This window comes from Mandrillus leucophaeus, unplaced genomic scaffold (genome assembly GCF_000951045.1).
Source record: "Mandrillus leucophaeus isolate KB7577 unplaced genomic scaffold, Mleu.le_1.0 Scaffold52, whole genome shotgun sequence".
In the NCBI taxonomy this organism is placed as follows: domain Eukaryota; kingdom Metazoa; phylum Chordata; class Mammalia; order Primates; family Cercopithecidae; genus Mandrillus; species Mandrillus leucophaeus.
In genome coordinates, this window is record NW_012105586.1 from 4,310,042 (window position 1) to 4,327,837 (window position 17,796).

General features: G+C 39.5%; 1 protein-coding gene across 1 annotated transcript in view; it reads right to left on the reverse strand.

The window, feature by feature from the left end:
* Positions 1-17,796, reverse strand: part of LOC105551419 (kinesin-like protein KIF1B) — a 172,130-nt gene that overhangs the window by 105,181 nt on the left and 49,153 nt on the right. Inside the window, exons 5-12 of the mRNA XM_011996641.1 lie at positions 17,225-17,403; positions 16,523-16,634; positions 12,893-12,970; positions 12,133-12,198; positions 8,756-8,831; positions 7,819-7,897; positions 6,063-6,205; positions 1,689-1,822 (exon numbers count right to left, since the gene is read on the reverse strand). Of these exons, the coding sequence (XP_011852031.1) occupies positions 1,689-1,822; positions 6,063-6,205; positions 7,819-7,897; positions 8,756-8,831; positions 12,133-12,198; positions 12,893-12,970; positions 16,523-16,634; positions 17,225-17,403 (867 nt within the window). The remainder of the gene's footprint in view (positions 1-1,688; positions 1,823-6,062; positions 6,206-7,818; positions 7,898-8,755; positions 8,832-12,132; positions 12,199-12,892; positions 12,971-16,522; positions 16,635-17,224; positions 17,404-17,796) is intronic.

Sequence of the window (17,796 nt, forward strand, 5' to 3'; positions counted from 1 at the left end):
TGCATCTGTAGTCCTAGCCACCACCACACCCAGCTAATTTTTTGTATTTTTAGTAGAGACGGGGTTTCACCGTGTTAGCCAGGATGGTCTCGATCTCCTGATCTCGTGATCCACCCATCTCGGCCTCCCAAAGTGCTGGGATTACAGGCTTGAGCCACTGCGCCTGGCCAAGCATGTTTTTTTGAGATAGAATCTCACTCTGTCACTCAGGCTAGAGTGCAGCAGTGCAATCATAGCTCACTGCAGCCTTAAACTCCTGGGCTAAAATGATCCTCCTGCCTTAGCCTCCCAAAGTACTGGGTTTACAGGTATGAGCCACCATGCCCGGCCCACACTATACTTTTGAAATGAGTAAAATGTCAAGGGAAAAGGTAGGCTGATTAAGAAAGAAAAAGCAGAACCTCTTTCTTCAGATAAAATGTTTGCCAGCCTCACATGAAAATTAAAATGAGAGCATCTGACATTTTCAATTGTCAAGCTTAATTCACTTTAGTGTTAAAGAGTTTTTCAGCAAGTCTTTTACCTATTAAATGTGTCAATGTGTCACTGTTCTCTAATGTCCTTGCATGAGCGGCAGTCAAGGGGAATACCGAGTGAATGTGAAGAGGACTGCTGGCTGGCAGCATGATTGCAACTTTTCAGACTCTTAAAAAGTGTTCCTTGTCCTCCCTGTGTCCCCTATTCTAGCACTCTTAAACACAATGGTTAAAAGGTATGGGTCAAACTATCTTTCAGCACTGCAGGTGATAACTGTCTGTGCACTGAATGAATTGAGGAGGAAGAGAAGCAGTTATGAGTCAGAAGGCTCTGTTGCTCTTAACTTTCATATTCATACAGAGAGGTGAGATCGAACCTCACAGAGCCACCAATAGGCTGGGAAATACCTCCAACAGCAAAGCTGGGAGCCATAGGCCAAATCTGCATACATGCAGCTATGGCCCTGCGACCCCATGGGTACCAGTGTAGGAGGAGATAACCTTCCTACACAGTAATCATAGGGTATCAATGTTTTCTGTGAACTTCTAGAAGATATAACCTAATAAGCATCTGAATAAACCTGGAAAACCTACTCAAATGTTCAAACTTTTTTTTTTTTTTTTTGAGACAGAGTCTTGCTCTGTCACCCAGGCTGGAGTGCAGTGGCGCGATCTCGGCTCACTGCAAGCTCCGCCTCCCAGGTTCACGCCATTCTCCTGCCTCAGCCTCCCAATGGTCTCAATCTCCTGACATCGTGATCCGCCCGCCTCAGTCTCCCAAAGTGCTAGGATTACAGGCGTGAGCCACCATGCCCAGCCCAAACTTTATCTTTGTTAACAGAAGCATGGCTCTATACAGAATTCCATCTTCGAATGAAACCAAACGTTTCCAAATAAATTTCTAACAAAACAATTTCACTGTAACTTGATGAACTACCCCAGAATTAACGTACACATCTATTAATCCATTACTCTGCCTTGCCAGCCTATGACCTGCCCATGCACCTCTCCCAACTCTGCCTGACCATGTCAGACTCAGGCATTCTAGTGAAAAGAAATTAACATACATAGCAGAAAATTCAATCTTCAGGACACCTCTAAGAGTCAGAGAGTTCTCCATATGCTGAATCGAAATCTTAGTGATTTTTACTCCTAGTTCTTCCTTGTGGAGCTATATAGAATACCTTGTATTCAGTCTGAACTATTACTTACCTTTAGACGTTCAATAGCTTCCTCTCCTCCAGGTGTAGACATGATCCTCTCTTGAATACTGGTCACAGACGTCAAGCCCACCTGACTATTGAGTGAGCAGGAAGATGGGGATGAAGTGAGGGACCCCATGGATGCTGTGGAAAAATGGCCAGGGCGTTGATTCTCAGAGGCTAGCAAGTACCTATGCTTATTGTTCTGAAAATCTTTCAGATCTGGGAGATAGAAAGAAGAGAAGGCAGAAAAAGTAGGGGAAAGGGAAAGAAGCAGAAGAAAAAAAGACAGGAAGGAATATTGTTGTAAGAAAGGACAGCATTAAAGCGCCAAGACAAAGACAGGCTATAATACAAACACCGGTTACAACTGTTCTAGATGGCAGTTCTAAAACATGTCTGTCTTTAATAGTGGTATCCTAGAGGTTCAGAATCATTTGTGCATTTACAAACTAAAAGATTCCAATGTAGGTTAACACTGTATCTTGCAGGGGGATAAACCAGAGCCTCTAAGGAAACTGCTTAGGCACTCTCCCTAAAAAAACCAAAATACCTTCCATTTCGTCTTTCTAGTACTCCTAGTCTACAACGTCTTCAGATTTACACTTTTCCAGTAGTTTGTAATAGTAAGGGGAGAACAATGATCATTTATTTATCAATAATAATCCATATTGGTCTGGCTCAGTGTTTTATGTAATTCAGCAAAAATTTCCAAGAAAATGTTATGGTTAAACAAAGTTTGTGCACTGAGTAGTATGCTTTGTATGGCAACATTTCAACATGCTAAAAGGATTTTTAATATGTCTTAAATAAAAAAGCGTAATTATAGAAATGAGAGGAATTTTGTATAAGTCCTGGTTAAAAATTCAGGACTAACTGATTGCCTCAACAGGGAAGAACAATTAGCAGATGAATGAGTTTTAGTGTAGGTTCCATTCTTCAGTCAGAGCAAGCAAAAAATAAGGCCGGTTATTTGTTAATTTAAGGCCCTTAATTAGCCTAAGAGTACAACCACGGGTCACTGCTAAGCCCGCTTCCTAGTATAAAATGCAAGTTTTAGGAACATACTTCCATTTACTAAGTCTCTAATAGAACGGTTAATTTCGCTTTTAAACTCAGTATTGGTAAAAGAAAAAAAAAATTTAAGCCACAAACAACAAAATTTACTGATTTGCTGTTGTACTTTCTTTCATTAGTCATCCTTTGCAAAAAGATACCAAAGGTAAACCATAAGTATTGGTGCAATCCAACTTTAAAATTAGCTCATTTTTGAATCTGAAAAATTAAAATTCATATCAAAACTATGTAAGTTTTCCTTAAAGGAGATAAGTCAATACACACAGTTGGAAAAAATACTATTAGTTTTCCCTGGGCCTACTCATCTCTACTATTTAATTAAAGCCAGTTTTTTAACTCCCTTAAAGCCAGTGGTTGCTTCAAGACAGTTTGAAAACCACCATCTGCAAATACAGAACACAGGGAAACAAGCAAAGAGGCATCTTTTAAAAGGGGGATAGGGATTAGAGCAAAAAATTAACCATCGGGGGAAAAGACCAGGATGGACAGAGTTAAGGTCCAATGGTCACATGCAAGCCCTAAAAGGAATTAAGAGAATTAGATCAAGATGGAAACTGAGAAGTAGTCAGGGCTGCTTTCCCTCAGGAATATAGAATTAAAACTTAGTCATGCATGGTGTTTCAGGAAATGCCGCAGCTGCTAAGAAAAGAGGTAGGCAACAAGCTGGCAGCAGCAACACCTTGAGCACAAAAGCAAAAAGAAGGCGGCACCTTTTCTACACCAGTATCGTTGAGCTTTGGAAATCTCAGACAGAGCTGCTGCAGTCCAAGAGTCACTTCTGTATCAGGACATTATAGTGCATTTAAGCCCTAACCTCATAACCACAGCCAGGGCTATATTTGGTTTCTCCTATGCATTTTCTCACTGTCTGCCAAGCTTCATTACATGCCTTACTGTAGAAATAAACAACTCAGGTGGCTGGGCTCAGTGGCTCACGCCTGTAATCCCAGCACTTTGGGAGGCCAAGGCAGGAGGATCACGAGGTCAAGAGATTGAGACCATCCTGGCCGACATGGTGAAATCCCGTCTCTATTAAAAATATAAAAATAAGCTGGGCGTAGTGGTGTGGGCCTGTAGTCCCAGCTACTCGGGAGGCTGAGGCAGGAGAAATTGCTTGAACTCGGGCAGAGGAAGTTGCAGTGAGCCGAGAGCTCACCACTGCACTCCAGCCTGGTGACAAAGCAAGACTCCATCTCAAAAGAAAAAAAAAAGAAAAAAGAAAAGAAAAGAAAAAAAGAAATGACTCAGTACGAATCTAAAAATTAACCCCAAAATCAAGATATTTTTCTTCTAAGATAACAATTTTTTGATGAATTACCTTAAAAGGGTAAGAAATAATTTCCTCACCAACTTAAGATATATATGGAGAGAATAACGAGGTACATGTGATTCTTTAAAAATGTTTGAGTCATTTTAGACACCTAAGTTATTTTAATTTGTGACTTATGAAAAGAGGAAAGGCTGGGTGTGGTGGCTCACATCTGTAATCCTAGCACTTTGGGAGGCCGAGACAGGAGGACTGCTTGAGGCCAGGGGTTCCAGACCAGCCTGGGAAACATAGCAAGACCCTCATCTCTACAAACAAAAAATTTAAAAATCAGCCAGGCGTGGCAGTAAACAACTGTAGTCTCGGATACTCAAGAGGCTGAGATGGAAAGATCACTTGAGCCCAAGAGTTCAAGCTTGCAGTGGGCCATGATCACGTCATTACACTCCAGCTTGGGTGACAGAATCAGACCATCTCAAAAAAAAAAAAAAAGGAAAAAATATTTATCTAATCATCTGAGGCCCAAGATATGGAGAAAAGCAACTTAGCACAAGCTCCCATGAGTCTCAGCCCAACATTTACAGAGCTCTTCAATCACAGATAGTTTTGCAGACTGAAAATGATTATTGGTAAAATGGACATAATAAAATATTTTCAGAGCCATTAACAGAATTAAAAGAGACTATATTCAAGGTGCCTAGAATAGGGCCTGGCATATTATGCATAATTAGTAAGTGCCAGTTGCTATCATCATCTATGATTTTTGGATTTAATTTAATCACACTGGGAAAAACTGAAGAGTAGAAGCAGCAAGAGACTCTCAAGCCTTTCTACTTCACTCAAGCCACAAACTGAAATTCAGCAAAAATTAGTTTGCTAAATGAAGAAGGGCAAAAATAGGATTATTTCTGATTCTATACTATGCTCTGTCTGGGATTTCTCTGTAAGGATTGCTGGCATGCAAAGCTCATTTTAAGGCTGATCCAGCAGAGGCAGATTAGCAAGTCAGAGTACTGGAAATAACCAATATGTGAAATACACACATTTGCTTCCACTTCCAGAGTAATCATCGATCAATGGATCAACTGAAGGTAAGCAGGAGGGAAAATACGAGAAGGGTCAAAGTTCAGGTTCAGCAGTGACACAGAGAGGGAACAGAGCATTTTTTGGCATTTGGGGAGATGAGAAAGTTAATATTTAGAATATGGTATCAATTTTACAAATGGTATTCATCTAAACTCAGACTCTAATCAATAAGAAGAATTAAACTAGAAGAGGCCTTAAAAATCTTATTAGAACTTTAAGGAATATAATATTAATTTTACACTCAAAAAATAAAAATATGCTTTACTAAACCAACCTATATTCTATTCATATATGAATAATCCATTTTACTCACTTTAGAGAACTTCTGAATAAGCCATTGTATAGGCACATCATGAGTTTTTTTAAGATACATTTTAATACAACATTGTAAAACAATACTCTCTGGAAGTGTAGTTCTTGAATTTCACAGGAATTGAACTTTCCCCTTCATATGTTCATAGACAGCAGGAGGCAATCCATCATTTTACAGGAGGAGGGGGCCATTCAAAGGAGAATCTTATCTGAAGGTAGGCTTGAATGGTGCATTTCTTGTATTACTGCCACTACACTAATCCAGAGTAACCCATGAAACAAAACCCAAAATTTCAAGTAACATTTCTATGAAGTAATTAACTGCTCAGTGATAACAGGTTTAAAATTCCAAATAAACTTCATTGCTGATCTAAAACAGAATTCTAACAAAAATACTAGCGACGTATTTGTGATTTAAAAACTAATTTCATGAGTTCAAACGGATAGCCTGGTATATGCTACATAAAGGAATCTAGAGATCATTTCCATTGAGTTTTTTAAGGGAAAAAAAAAATTTTTTTTTCACTACCATTTAGCTTCATCATGTTCCTTAACTTGAAGTTTATTTTAAATATAAGAACCCTGAATAAGAACCTTGAAGAAGAAAGGATTAGATTTTGTAATGATCCTTAATTCACTTACTATCAATAATATCTCCCAGGCCCTGAGCACGAAGAAGGTCCTTCAGTCGTGTCACCTCCTCCTTTAATTCACGAACCAGTTTGGCATTGGGGTCCTCATTGATAACAGCATTGCATTTAATTTGTTTTGCACGATCTGCGTATCTAGATCCAAAAAGAAAATTCATTCTTGTCATTTCTCATATGTTCTACTTCTCATAAGTAACATACTATTATTTCTAAATCAAATATCCTGAGTGTTTACATTTTATGAGCCTTCATAATAATACATCTATATAAAGCTTTGTAGTACCTATTAAAGATGAAGAAAAAGGCTCAGATGAATTTAAGTGATTTGCGCAAGATCACAATGGAAATAAATAACAGCGAGAGGACTTAAACCCAACTTATGAGACTGTATAGTATTCACTCCATTATATCAACTGTCTTTCATGGAAGAAGGGTAGAGAGTTCCAGACTGAAGTAATGAAACCTACTCATACATAAAAAATAGGCCTCAGGAGGCAGCTCACACCTGTAATCCCACCACTTTTGGAGGCCAAGTGGGGAGGATCACATGAGGCCAGGAATTTGAAACCAGCCTGAATAACATAACAAGACCCCCGATCCCTACGAGAAATTTTTAAAAGTCAGCCAGGCCTAGTGGCATGTGCCTGTAGTTTTAGCTACTTGGGAGGCTGAAGTAGGAGCATCACACGAGCCCAGATGTCTGAGGCTGCACTGAGCTACAATCTTGCCACTGCACTCCAGCTTGGGCCACACAGCAAAAGACTCCATCTCAAAAACAAAAACTAAAAAGCAAAAAAAACTTCTCATGAACATTCTGTTGTGTAATTTTTTTTTTTTTTTAAGAGACAGAGTCTCACTATGTTGCCTAGACTGGCCTCAAACTCCTGTGCTCAAGTGATCCTCCTGCCTCAGCTTTCCAAATAGCTGGGACTACAGGCACACACCACTGCACCTGGCTATGATGGTAATTTTTTAATATTGCTACATATTCCTATAATTTTTATTACTTATTATGACTTCAGCATTTCTTTTTTTTCCTTTTTTCTTTTCCTTTTTTTTTTTTTGAGACGGAGTCTTGCTCTGTCTCCAGGCTAGAGTGCAGTGGCGCCATCTCAGCTCACTGCAACCTCCGCCTCCCAGGTTCAAGTGATTCTCCTGTCTCAGCCTCCCAAGTAGCTAGGATTACAGGTGCACGGCACCACGCCCAGCTCATTTTTGTATTTTTAGTAAAGATGGGGTTTCACCATGTTGGCCAGGCTGGTCTCAAACTCCTGACCTCAAGTGATCTACCCACCTCGGCCTCCCAAAGTGCTGGGATTACAGGTGGGGGCCACAACGCCCAGCCGACTTCAGCATTTCTATAACGACAAACACCACAAGCAGGGTGGCACTTCTTTTTATAGAAATGAATATTATAAGAAAATGTCACTATTATCTAAAAGTTACCCAAAAATCTCACTTGAACAATTTAAAAATCTTTCCTATGAAAAAATTCCTGCCTTATCTAGGAATCCATGAGGGATAAAAAAATAAAAAGTTCATACCTTTCCCAATGAAACGGAAAACCATAAAGAGGTAAATTCTACTATAATACAATCACTTTTTCCCTAAGTTTTCCCTGTTATGAGAGGAAAGGAACATTATTTACATAAATAACTACCCAGACAGCATAAAAACATCCATGGTATCACAAAATGACATCTGATGGCAATGTGATCTACGTTGCTACTGAGATCAAAAGAAAGTACCTCAGAGTGCTCAAAGTCTCATCATAGTTGATATCCGCGGGGCTCAGAGCAGCAACCATTGCAGTCCGAGAATTGCCACCTAAAAAGATTAATCATGAGTATCTCAAGTCACACTCATTTTAAAAGAAAGAAAAATTTCATGGAATGTGTCAAATCTGAGGTTGCGATCTCAAATCCTAAGATTTAATGTAATGTCAAATCTCTTTCTTTTTTTTCTTTTTTTTTTTTTTTGAGAGGAAGTCTCACTCTTTCACCCAGGCGAGCGATCACTTGAGGTCAGGAGTTCAAGACGAACCTGGCCAACATGGCACAATCCTGTCTCTACTAAAAGTACAAAAAAGTTAGCCAGGCACGGTGGTGTGTGCCTGTAATCCCAGCTACTCGGGAGGCTGAGGCAGGAGGCTGAGGCAGGAGAACTGCTTGAACCCGGGAGGCGGAGGTTGCAGTGAGTCAAGATTGCACCACTGCACTCTAGCCTGGGTAAGAGAGCGAGACTCCATTTCAAAACAAAAAAAAAACAAAAAAAAGTAGAAGTGAACGAAGAACAGTGATTCGAAGGTCTGAAAACATCAGCAATGAGGAGGAATAAGGGTTGGCAATGTCTAATTTTGTGCACCTCAGAGGAGCATGGATTTTTGAAATATTGCTCGCTTTTGAAGAGCGAGCAATAATCTGAAACAGGTATGGGGAGTTGGGAAGACAATTACAGCACAGTTCATGCCCTGAAGTAAATGAGATATGGGAGTACACCCTGGCTTAAAATCAAGAGAATCCAACCAGCTGAAATTAGGAGTAAAAATGAAAGCAGGCAAGGAACACTCAAGTAGTAACATGAATATCTAGAGATTATTTGTCTCCAAAACAGACCTAGGACAATTAACCACAAAAGATAATCAAAGTGAAAAAGATAACTACTTTTCACTAGTGGTCAACATACCTAAATTTTCTCGAAGGAGCCAAGTAAGTACAGAATCCCTGTAGGGAATAAAATCCGTTTTCTTCTTCTTTTTACTCTATTAAAGGGAAAGGAATGGTCTTAGCATTTTTTGTTAGGGAAAAAAATTCCCAAGAAAGGCAAATCAGTCTAAAATTCCCAAGTAAATTAAATTACAGTACAACCCCAACACTGTGGAAGTTTATCATTCATAGTTTTAATTCTTCACAATACCAAAAACTCACGCAATAAGGTAATTTTTTCATTTTACATTTTATTTTGAAAACTGTGTAACATATTCAACAGTTGAGAGAGCAGTATAATGAGCTACCATACCCAACATGCAGCTTCAACCATTATCAATACTCTGCCAATCATCTTTCAATTAACCCCCAAACACTTTCTACAACTTTTTATTTTCCTGACCCATTCTGAAGTCAGTTGCAGACCTCATCTCCATTTACCCCTAAACACTTCAGCATATAAGAACATTGTCTTACACAGAAAACAATGACCAAGTTCAAAAAAGTAACATCAACACAATACTATTACCTAATATCCTGTCCATATCATTTTTTTTCTTTTTCTTACTGTGAAGGAAAAGGTCATGTTTTTTAAAAAAAAAAAAAAAGCCACAAGACCATTATCACACTTACCAAAATAAACAATAATTCCCTAACATCATCTAATACTCCATCCTCAATTTTTATTTTTGCAGAGGGGAGAATACTAATCCTGTACATTCCAGGTTGGATGTGTTGGAGCAAGTCATCTAGTTAGTGAATTTACTTGGCCAACCACCATGTCATTGGGTAGGTTTTTGCAAATCTAGCAACTCCTTTTTTTTTTTTTTTTTTTTTTGAGACGGAGTCTTGCTCTGGAGTGGTGGCGCAATCTCGGCTCACTGCAAGCTCCACCTCCCAGGTTCACACCATTCTCCTACCTCAGCCTCCTGAGTAGCTGGGCCTACAGGTGCCCGCCACCGTGCCCAGCTGATTTTTTATATTTTTTAGTAGAGACGGGGTTTCACCGTGGTCTCAATCTCCTGACCTTGTAATCCGCCCGCCTCGGCCTCCCAAAGTGCTAGGATTACAGGCGTGAGACCCCGCACCTGGCCAAATCTAGTAACTCTTGTAAAATAATACTCACTTGGTCTCTTTGAAAGGAAATTATGCCAAAAATAATCCAGTTATTAAAGCAAAGACTAAAAGTAAAAAGGTCTAAGAAAGTGATATGATTTGCTAATTTAGAAAGGTGAATGTTCTATTAAGTCTACTTATTCCGCTTTCTTCATGATCCTTCTTATTACCATAGGATAAAGCAAAAAGCACCAATGAAAAGGCAGTGCTGAAATGAAAAAAAATTATACTTCCTAAAAGTAAAAATTAATGCAAATGCTTTACAGGTAACAGCTATTCAAATACATGCTGGCTGATTACTGCGTTGTGTCACTTTAAGAAGCTACTAAGGGGAGGCTGGGCACAGTGGCTCATGCCTGTAATCCCAGCACTTTGGGAGGCCAAGGCGGGTGGATCACTTGAGGTCAGGAGTTCAAGACCAGCCTGGCCAACATGATGAAACCCCGTCTCTACTAAAAATACAAAAAATTAGCCAGGGGTGGTGGCGGGCACCTGTAATCTCAGCTACTTGGGAGGCTGAGGCAGGAGAATCGCTTGAACCCAGAAGGTGGAGGTTGCAGTGAGCCAAGATCATGCCACTGTGCCTCAGACTGGGCAACAGTGTGAGACTCAGTCTCCAAAAAAAAAAAAAAAAAAAAAAGAAGTTACTAAGGGGAAAGGCAGGGCCTCACTGATAAACACCGCTCCAGCAAATCAGCAGTTTTAAAATCCAGTCCTGGTATAATCCAAGGTTAAACTAAGGATGATCCTACTATCTGCACAAGCACTTTTTCTATTCAGAAAACGAGTACTACGTGGCTGGCCTCTTAGTGGCTGGTCTTGTGGGTTTTTTTTTTTTTTTTTTGAGGAGGTAAGGGAGTAGGCAAGAAGCATCTCTTATCAAATATGTCTACATCATCTCATTCCACTCTATCCACAAACACACAATCCACCAATCAGAAAGTCATTTCCAATAGCAGGTTCAATTTTAGATTGCACAGACCTCAAGGGAGAATTAAGCCTTTCGGTCATTCAGATTAGTGGAACAAACTTTCATTCCACTATGTAATCCTTGAGGCCTAAAACCTCAGTTTAAAACCCGTGAATAGTTGGGACACTATGGGCACACGCCACCGCACCCACCTAATTTTTGTATTTTTAGTAGAGATGGGGTTTCACCATGTTGGCCAGACTGGTCTCGAACTTCTGACCTCAAATGATCCGCCCGCCTCAGCCTCCCAAAGTGCTGGGATTACAGGCATAAGCCACCATGCCCGTCCTTGTTCCTTTATTCTTAATTCCTTCTCCAAAGCATATCATGTTCTATAAATTAATTTTGGTGTGAAATCTCATGATTTGTGGTCACTCTAAATTTACAGCCACTCTAAATTCCAGAGCCAGAAAACAAATGATGAAAACATTTTTAAAGGTTCCATTCCTACTTATGTCACCATACATCCTGGTGAAGATTTAAAACATAAAAGTCAATTCTAGTTTATCTCTACCAATCCCCACCATACCTTGCTAGTGCAGTTATCCTACAGGTGAAAGCATTTAAAAGAGAAAACAAGAACACAGGATAAGCCTCCAAGTAGAAAATGAGATTTTGTTTAAATTTCATGTCATAGATTATGACTTCTCCAAGGCAAGCAAGAAAGCATTTCATAATTCTTAGCAATTAAAATGAGGTTTTAAACTAAACTAGAACACACAATGACTAATTTAAATAATGTAGGCAATGAAGCCCCTAATTAAAAAAAGAGAATTTTTGTTTTAGCTTTACTGTTCTACCACTAAGGAGTAGGAAAAGAACAAAACTATTGGGAAAAAAACAAAACAAAACAAAAAACCTACTACTGGCTCTCAAATCAACAGCATTCACCAAAGCCAAACTGCTCAAAATACTCCAAAAGATACTGCATCCTACTCAGAAAACATTACACAGGAAAAGAAGAGACAATAAATCAACTTGGTTTTTGTGATAGACATAAAACAAGGCTCAAAAAAATCAGTCAAACCTTAGGTGTTTGCTCTAGTTTTTACAGATCTATATTTACTTTTGTTCTCCTTAGTCTCTTTTACTTGCAGTACAAAGTCAAACTGTTTTATACCTAGTATCTTATCTGAAAAGCTCTAAAAAGAGAAAGGCAAGATTACAGAAAAGGGCCACAAAAAGGCAGCCTTCATAAACAATAATAAAATATCATTAAGTATATTTGCTGAACAGACACAACTCCCCTTATTATGAAGCATAAAACTTACCACCTCGGCCAAGGCTGAAATGACTTTGCCCAAAGTTGTAAGAGACTTATTAATATTTGCTCCTTCCTAAAATAAATACCAAATATGAAAGAATGATGATGAAGAATTTCTACTACTGTCATATCATATACAACATAAAACATGATTTGCCATATGCTAGCATATTTCTTTATTATTACAAGTTCTAAAAACAACCTTTAGTCCTCAATCTATCCTCTTCTCCACTTGATAATAACATGCTGAGACCACAGGCCTAACTCACAGTCCTAAAGTATCTTCGAGATGTTTGTGCTCCAAAAGTTTACAGATGTGTGCAGCCTTCTTCCCTCAACTCATCAACATGAAACTTCTGTTCTCACATCTGAATACTGTACATCCTATTCCCATTGCCATGTCTTAATTCCATCTAGCCAAATTCTGCCTGTTCCTTAAAATGCAATTCAACTCTCACCCTGACTATGATGTCCTCCCTAACTATTTAGTTAGATAACTTATCCTTCTATTGAAGTTACAGATCAGGAGTCAGCAAAATTTTTCCATAAAAGGACAGACACAAATTATTTCAGGTTTTGTGGGCCATATGGTCTCTGTCACAACACTGCCATTGCAGTGCAAAAGCAGCCATAGACAATACATAAACAAATGTATGTAGCTGTGTTTCAATAAAATTTTATTTACAAAAACAGGTGGTGGCCATGGTTTGTTGTCCCATGGTATAGAACATTTACTGATCAGGCCATTTATTTGCTAAAATAAATACCTTTAATCGAGTCCCTTTGGCACCAGTTGAATCAGCTCGTTCACTTCCTGCTAGATCCACCAAGCTGATTTTACTGACCTGATAAAGAACAGTAACATGGGAGCAATTAAAAAATAAGCAAGATAGAGGCAGGAAATATTTAGAGGCAGAATGCTTTTTAAAAGATTAAGGTATGGAGAAAACTAAAAGTATTAGAGCTTTTAAATATGGCACAAAAAGATCAAGACAACACCTATCAGAGTCAGTTTAAACAGCACACACAGCAGGTGCAGTGGCACACGCCTGTAGTCCCAGCTACTCGGGAAGCTCCTTTCAGCCCAGGAGTTCAAAGCTGTCTACTACACTCCAGATTGGCAACATAGAAGACCCTGTGTCTTTAAAAAAAAAATTTTTTTTAATTAGTAAAAAAAGAGCGTGCACAAAATTCATAGCAATTACCACGGTTCAAAAAAAGTAACTTTAGTATAAACACGACATAGTTTACTAGAGTATGTTATAAAAATAAGTAAAACTCATCAACTCATTAAATGGCATACTAAAACTGAAGCTTTAAGCAACTGGAACTCTCACATATTGCTGGTGGGAATGTAAAATGGTACAATCACTTTGGAAAACAGTTTGATATTCCTTTTTTTTTTTTTTTTTTTTGAGACAGAGTCTTGCTCTGTCACCCAGGCTGGAGTGCAATGGAGCGATCTTGGCTCACTGCAACCTCCACCTCCTGGGTTCAAACGATTCTCCCGCCTCAGCCTCCCAAGTAGCTGAGCTTACAGGTGCCCACCACCACGTCCAGCTAATTTCTTCTTTTTGTATTTTTAGTAGAGATGGGGTTTTGCCATGTACACCAGGCAGGTCTCAAACTCCTGACCTCATGATCCACCCGCCTCGGCCTCCCATAGTGCTAGGATTACAGGTGTGAGTTGCCGCGCCTGGACTTGACATTTCTTAAGGAGCTACAATAAGACTCAATCATCCTATTCCTAAGCATTTACCAAGAGAACAAAAACAAATGTCCACACAAAGACTTGTACACAAATGTTCACAGCAGCTTCGTTTGTAATAATCAAAAACTGGGAACAGTTTAAAAGTCCATCAACAGTTGAATTAATAAACGGTGGTGTATCTGTATAATGCAATACTCATCAACAATGAAAAGGAACTATTGATAAACACAACAACATAGATGAATCTCAAAATCACTATGCTAAGTGAAAGACTCCAGACAAAAAAACAGCACATACTCTATGATTCCATTTATATAAAATTCTAGAAAATGTAAACTAATCTATACTGACAAAAGGCAGGTCCGGAACTGCCCAGGGATTGCCGTAGAAGGGATATAGAGAAAGACTACAAACAGGTACGAGGCAACTTTTGAGAATAATAGAAATTATCATTATCTGGATTGTGGCACTAGTTTCACAGGTATAAAAATATGTCAAAACTGACCAAATTTTACGCTTTAAATATGTGCCATTTACTGTATACTTCAATAATACCTCAATAAAGTTGTAAAAAAATAAAGCTTCAGGAAAGTTTAGACAAAAGTATCCAAAATGGACTACCAGGAAAGCTATGATTATGGGATTAACATTAATTTTGTAGATTTGACACCATGGGAGAAGGGCAAAAAACATTTTTTTTTTTTTTTTGAGATGGAGTCTCGCTCTGTCGCCCAGGCTGGAGTGCAGTGGCCGGATCTCAGCTCACTGCAAGCTCCGCCTACCAGGTTGACGCCATTCTCCTGCCTCAGCTTCCCGAGTAGCTGGGACTACAGGAGCCTGCCACCTCGCCCGGCTAGTTTTTTTGTATTTTTTTTTTTAGTAGAGATGGGGTTTCACCGTGTTCGCTAGGATGGTCTTGATCTCCTGACCTCGTGATCCACCCGTCTCGGCCTCCCAAAGTGCTGAGATTACAGGCTTCAGCCACCGCGCCCGGCCAAAACATTTTTATATACAATGTTCTTTACTGGCATTCAGATAAATACTAACTAATAAATAGCACTAACATTATAACCTCTGGCTAAGCAAGTTGTTTGATCACCTATATAAGAAGTTTGTTTTTTTTTTTTTTGAGATGAAGTTTTGCTCTTATCACCGAGGCTGAAGTGCAATGGCACGACCTCAGCTCACTGCACTCTCCGCCTCCCAGGTTCAAGCGATTCTCCTGCCTCAGCCTCTGGAGTAGCTGGGATTACTGGCACACACCACCATGAGCGGCTAATTTTTTGTATTTTTAGTAGAGACTGGGTTTCACCGTGTTGACCAGGCTGGTCTCGAACTCCTGATCTCAGGTGATCCTCCCGCCTCAACCTCCCAAAGTGCTTGGATTACAAGTGTGAGACACGGTGCCCAGCAGGAGTTTTTTGTTTTTTGTTTTTCTTTTTGAGACAGAGTCTCGCTCTGTCACCCATGCTGGAGTACAGTGGCACAATCTCGGCTCACTGCAACCTCTGCCTCCTGGGTTCAAGCGATTCTCCTGCCTCAGCCACTTGAACAGCTGGGACCACAGGCATGCACCACCACGCCCAGCCAATTTTTTTGTATTTTTAGTAGAGACAATGTTTCACCATGCTGGCCAGGCTGGTCCCGAACTCCTGACCTCCTGACCTCCTGATCCGCCCACCTTGGCCTCCCAAAGTTCTGGGATTACAGGCATGAGCCACTGCGCCCAGCCTAGCAGGAGTATATTTTTAAAAATCATTTTCAGCTAGAAATAAGTCAACAAATAAAAGGTGATTCTAATAATTGTTGACAGTGGTATCTAAAGTACTCATTTTATAAGGCAAAGGATCTTTTATAATTGCCAGTACAATAAACCTAACTTCAAGTTTAAAAATCCAGTTGCATCCTTCTTAGGAATGTAGATAGAGTAGTATTCAACATAAATTTTTTATTACTAACAATAAGATTGACATTACTGAGTGGCTACTCTGTGCCAGACATTATTGTATGCACTTAACCTATATTAACATGTAATCCTTTTAACAATCCTATCAGGCTGTTATGGATGGGGAAACTGAGGAACAAAGAGGTTAAGCAGTTTGCGCAAAGTAACATAGCTGAAGAGTGGCAGAATAAGAATTCAAAGCAAGGAATCTAACTCTAAAGTCTGTGACATTTAACCACTATAGAAAATGAAAAATCAATAAGCAAGAAAGGTATTTGAAGAACATCAGAACTGTTGTGGAGTTACTTTCCAGGAATAAAACATATCATTTGCTTCAACATTTAATCCCACTATAACAGTATCATAGCTCAAAAAAAAAAAAAAAAAAAGAATACACAGACCAAAGGCAACTAACATAGTAATAATAAAAAGGTTCAGTCAAGAAGAAGAAAAGAAAGAACTTTCTCCCACAAGACTGCTTAAATGTCTTGTATTGAGTAGTTTTTGAGACCCAAAGTCCTGGATTTTTTTTTTCCTAACTCTATTCTCTATCTTGCAACTTCATTTAAGAATCTATACAGAAAACTGGTGTAGGGTGGAAGAAAAATTTAAAACACCCTCCATCAAGTAAAAGAGCACCTCCCAACACCCAACCTTCCACAAACAGCAGAGGGCAACAAAAGGAACTTCTCAAAATCTCCATTCTTCATAACTCAAGCCTACAGACTGAAGTTCTCCTACCTTCTCAGTGGAAAGGTTGGTCTCATTATCGTGTTTCTTCTGGGTGAAAACAATCGTAAACACAGCGTGGGAACGGCTACTTGTTTCATTCATGTTCGTAGCTGCCACTGTCCTAAATAAACATAAAGGTGACCACGTGACAATGGAATTCTTAGATGAGAGTTGAAATGGACAGCAGGCTCCACATTATAAGCATAACAATCACAAGCAATAGTCTTAAACTTATTCACAGATTGCAAGACTGTCACTTACACAACTGCTCTCAATACTGCCTTATTTGTGAGCCCATCAAGTTCCAAAGGCACCCCATCAGAATCATTTTTCATACTCCAGCTATCCCTTTAGAAACCAATGAAGCATTTAATTTTTATTCTTTATTGGTGCTCATTTATTCCAGAATCAATTACTACCATAGCCACATATATACATGGTAACTAACATTTTACCATGACTTGATGAAGACCTAAGAGTAAAACTTAACCAGAGCTCTAACATGTTTCAGCAATGCACTGTTTAGATGGAAGAAAGACACTTAACCCAACACGCTGAAGCCCTCACTGTTACAGCACAGTCAAAGGATCAGAGGACTCTACAATAAAAGCAACTTTCATAGCTATAAATGTGGCTTCAAACACTTAACTGGGAAAAAAGGACCTCAAAAGGTGCCAAAGACCTCAGTCATTACTCTATTTCCCACCATACCTGGCTTTGTTCCCAGCATCCATGAGGTCAGCAATGTCTGTGTAGGAAGTAACTGCCAACTTGGACAGATCCTCCACATAGGGTCCAAGAAGTGGGTGTTCACGCACACGCAAATTACCCTTGTTTTTTGGATTCAGTAAATCTCGTACTCTCTCACAGTAAATTTCCATGTAGCTCACCTATGAACAAATTAGTAAAGTGAATTAGAGAGAAAAAGAAATCACATACAGAGGCCGGGTGCGGTGGCTCACGCCTGTAATCCCAACACTTTGGGAGGCCAAGGAGGGCGGATCACTTGAGATCACTCGAACTAGGAGTTCGAGACCAGCCTGGCCAACATGGTGAAATCCCGTCTCTACTAAAAATACAAAAAGGAGTCAGGCGTGGTGGCGCATGCCTGTAGTCTCAGCTACTCGGGAGGCTAAGGCAGGAGAAATCGCCTGTACCTGGGAGGTGGAGGTTGGAGTGAGCCGAGATCATGCCACTGCACTTCAGCCTGGGTGACAGAGTGAGACTCTGTCTTTAAAAAAAAAAAAAAAAAAAGAAAGAAAGAAAAGAAAAGAAAAAGAAAA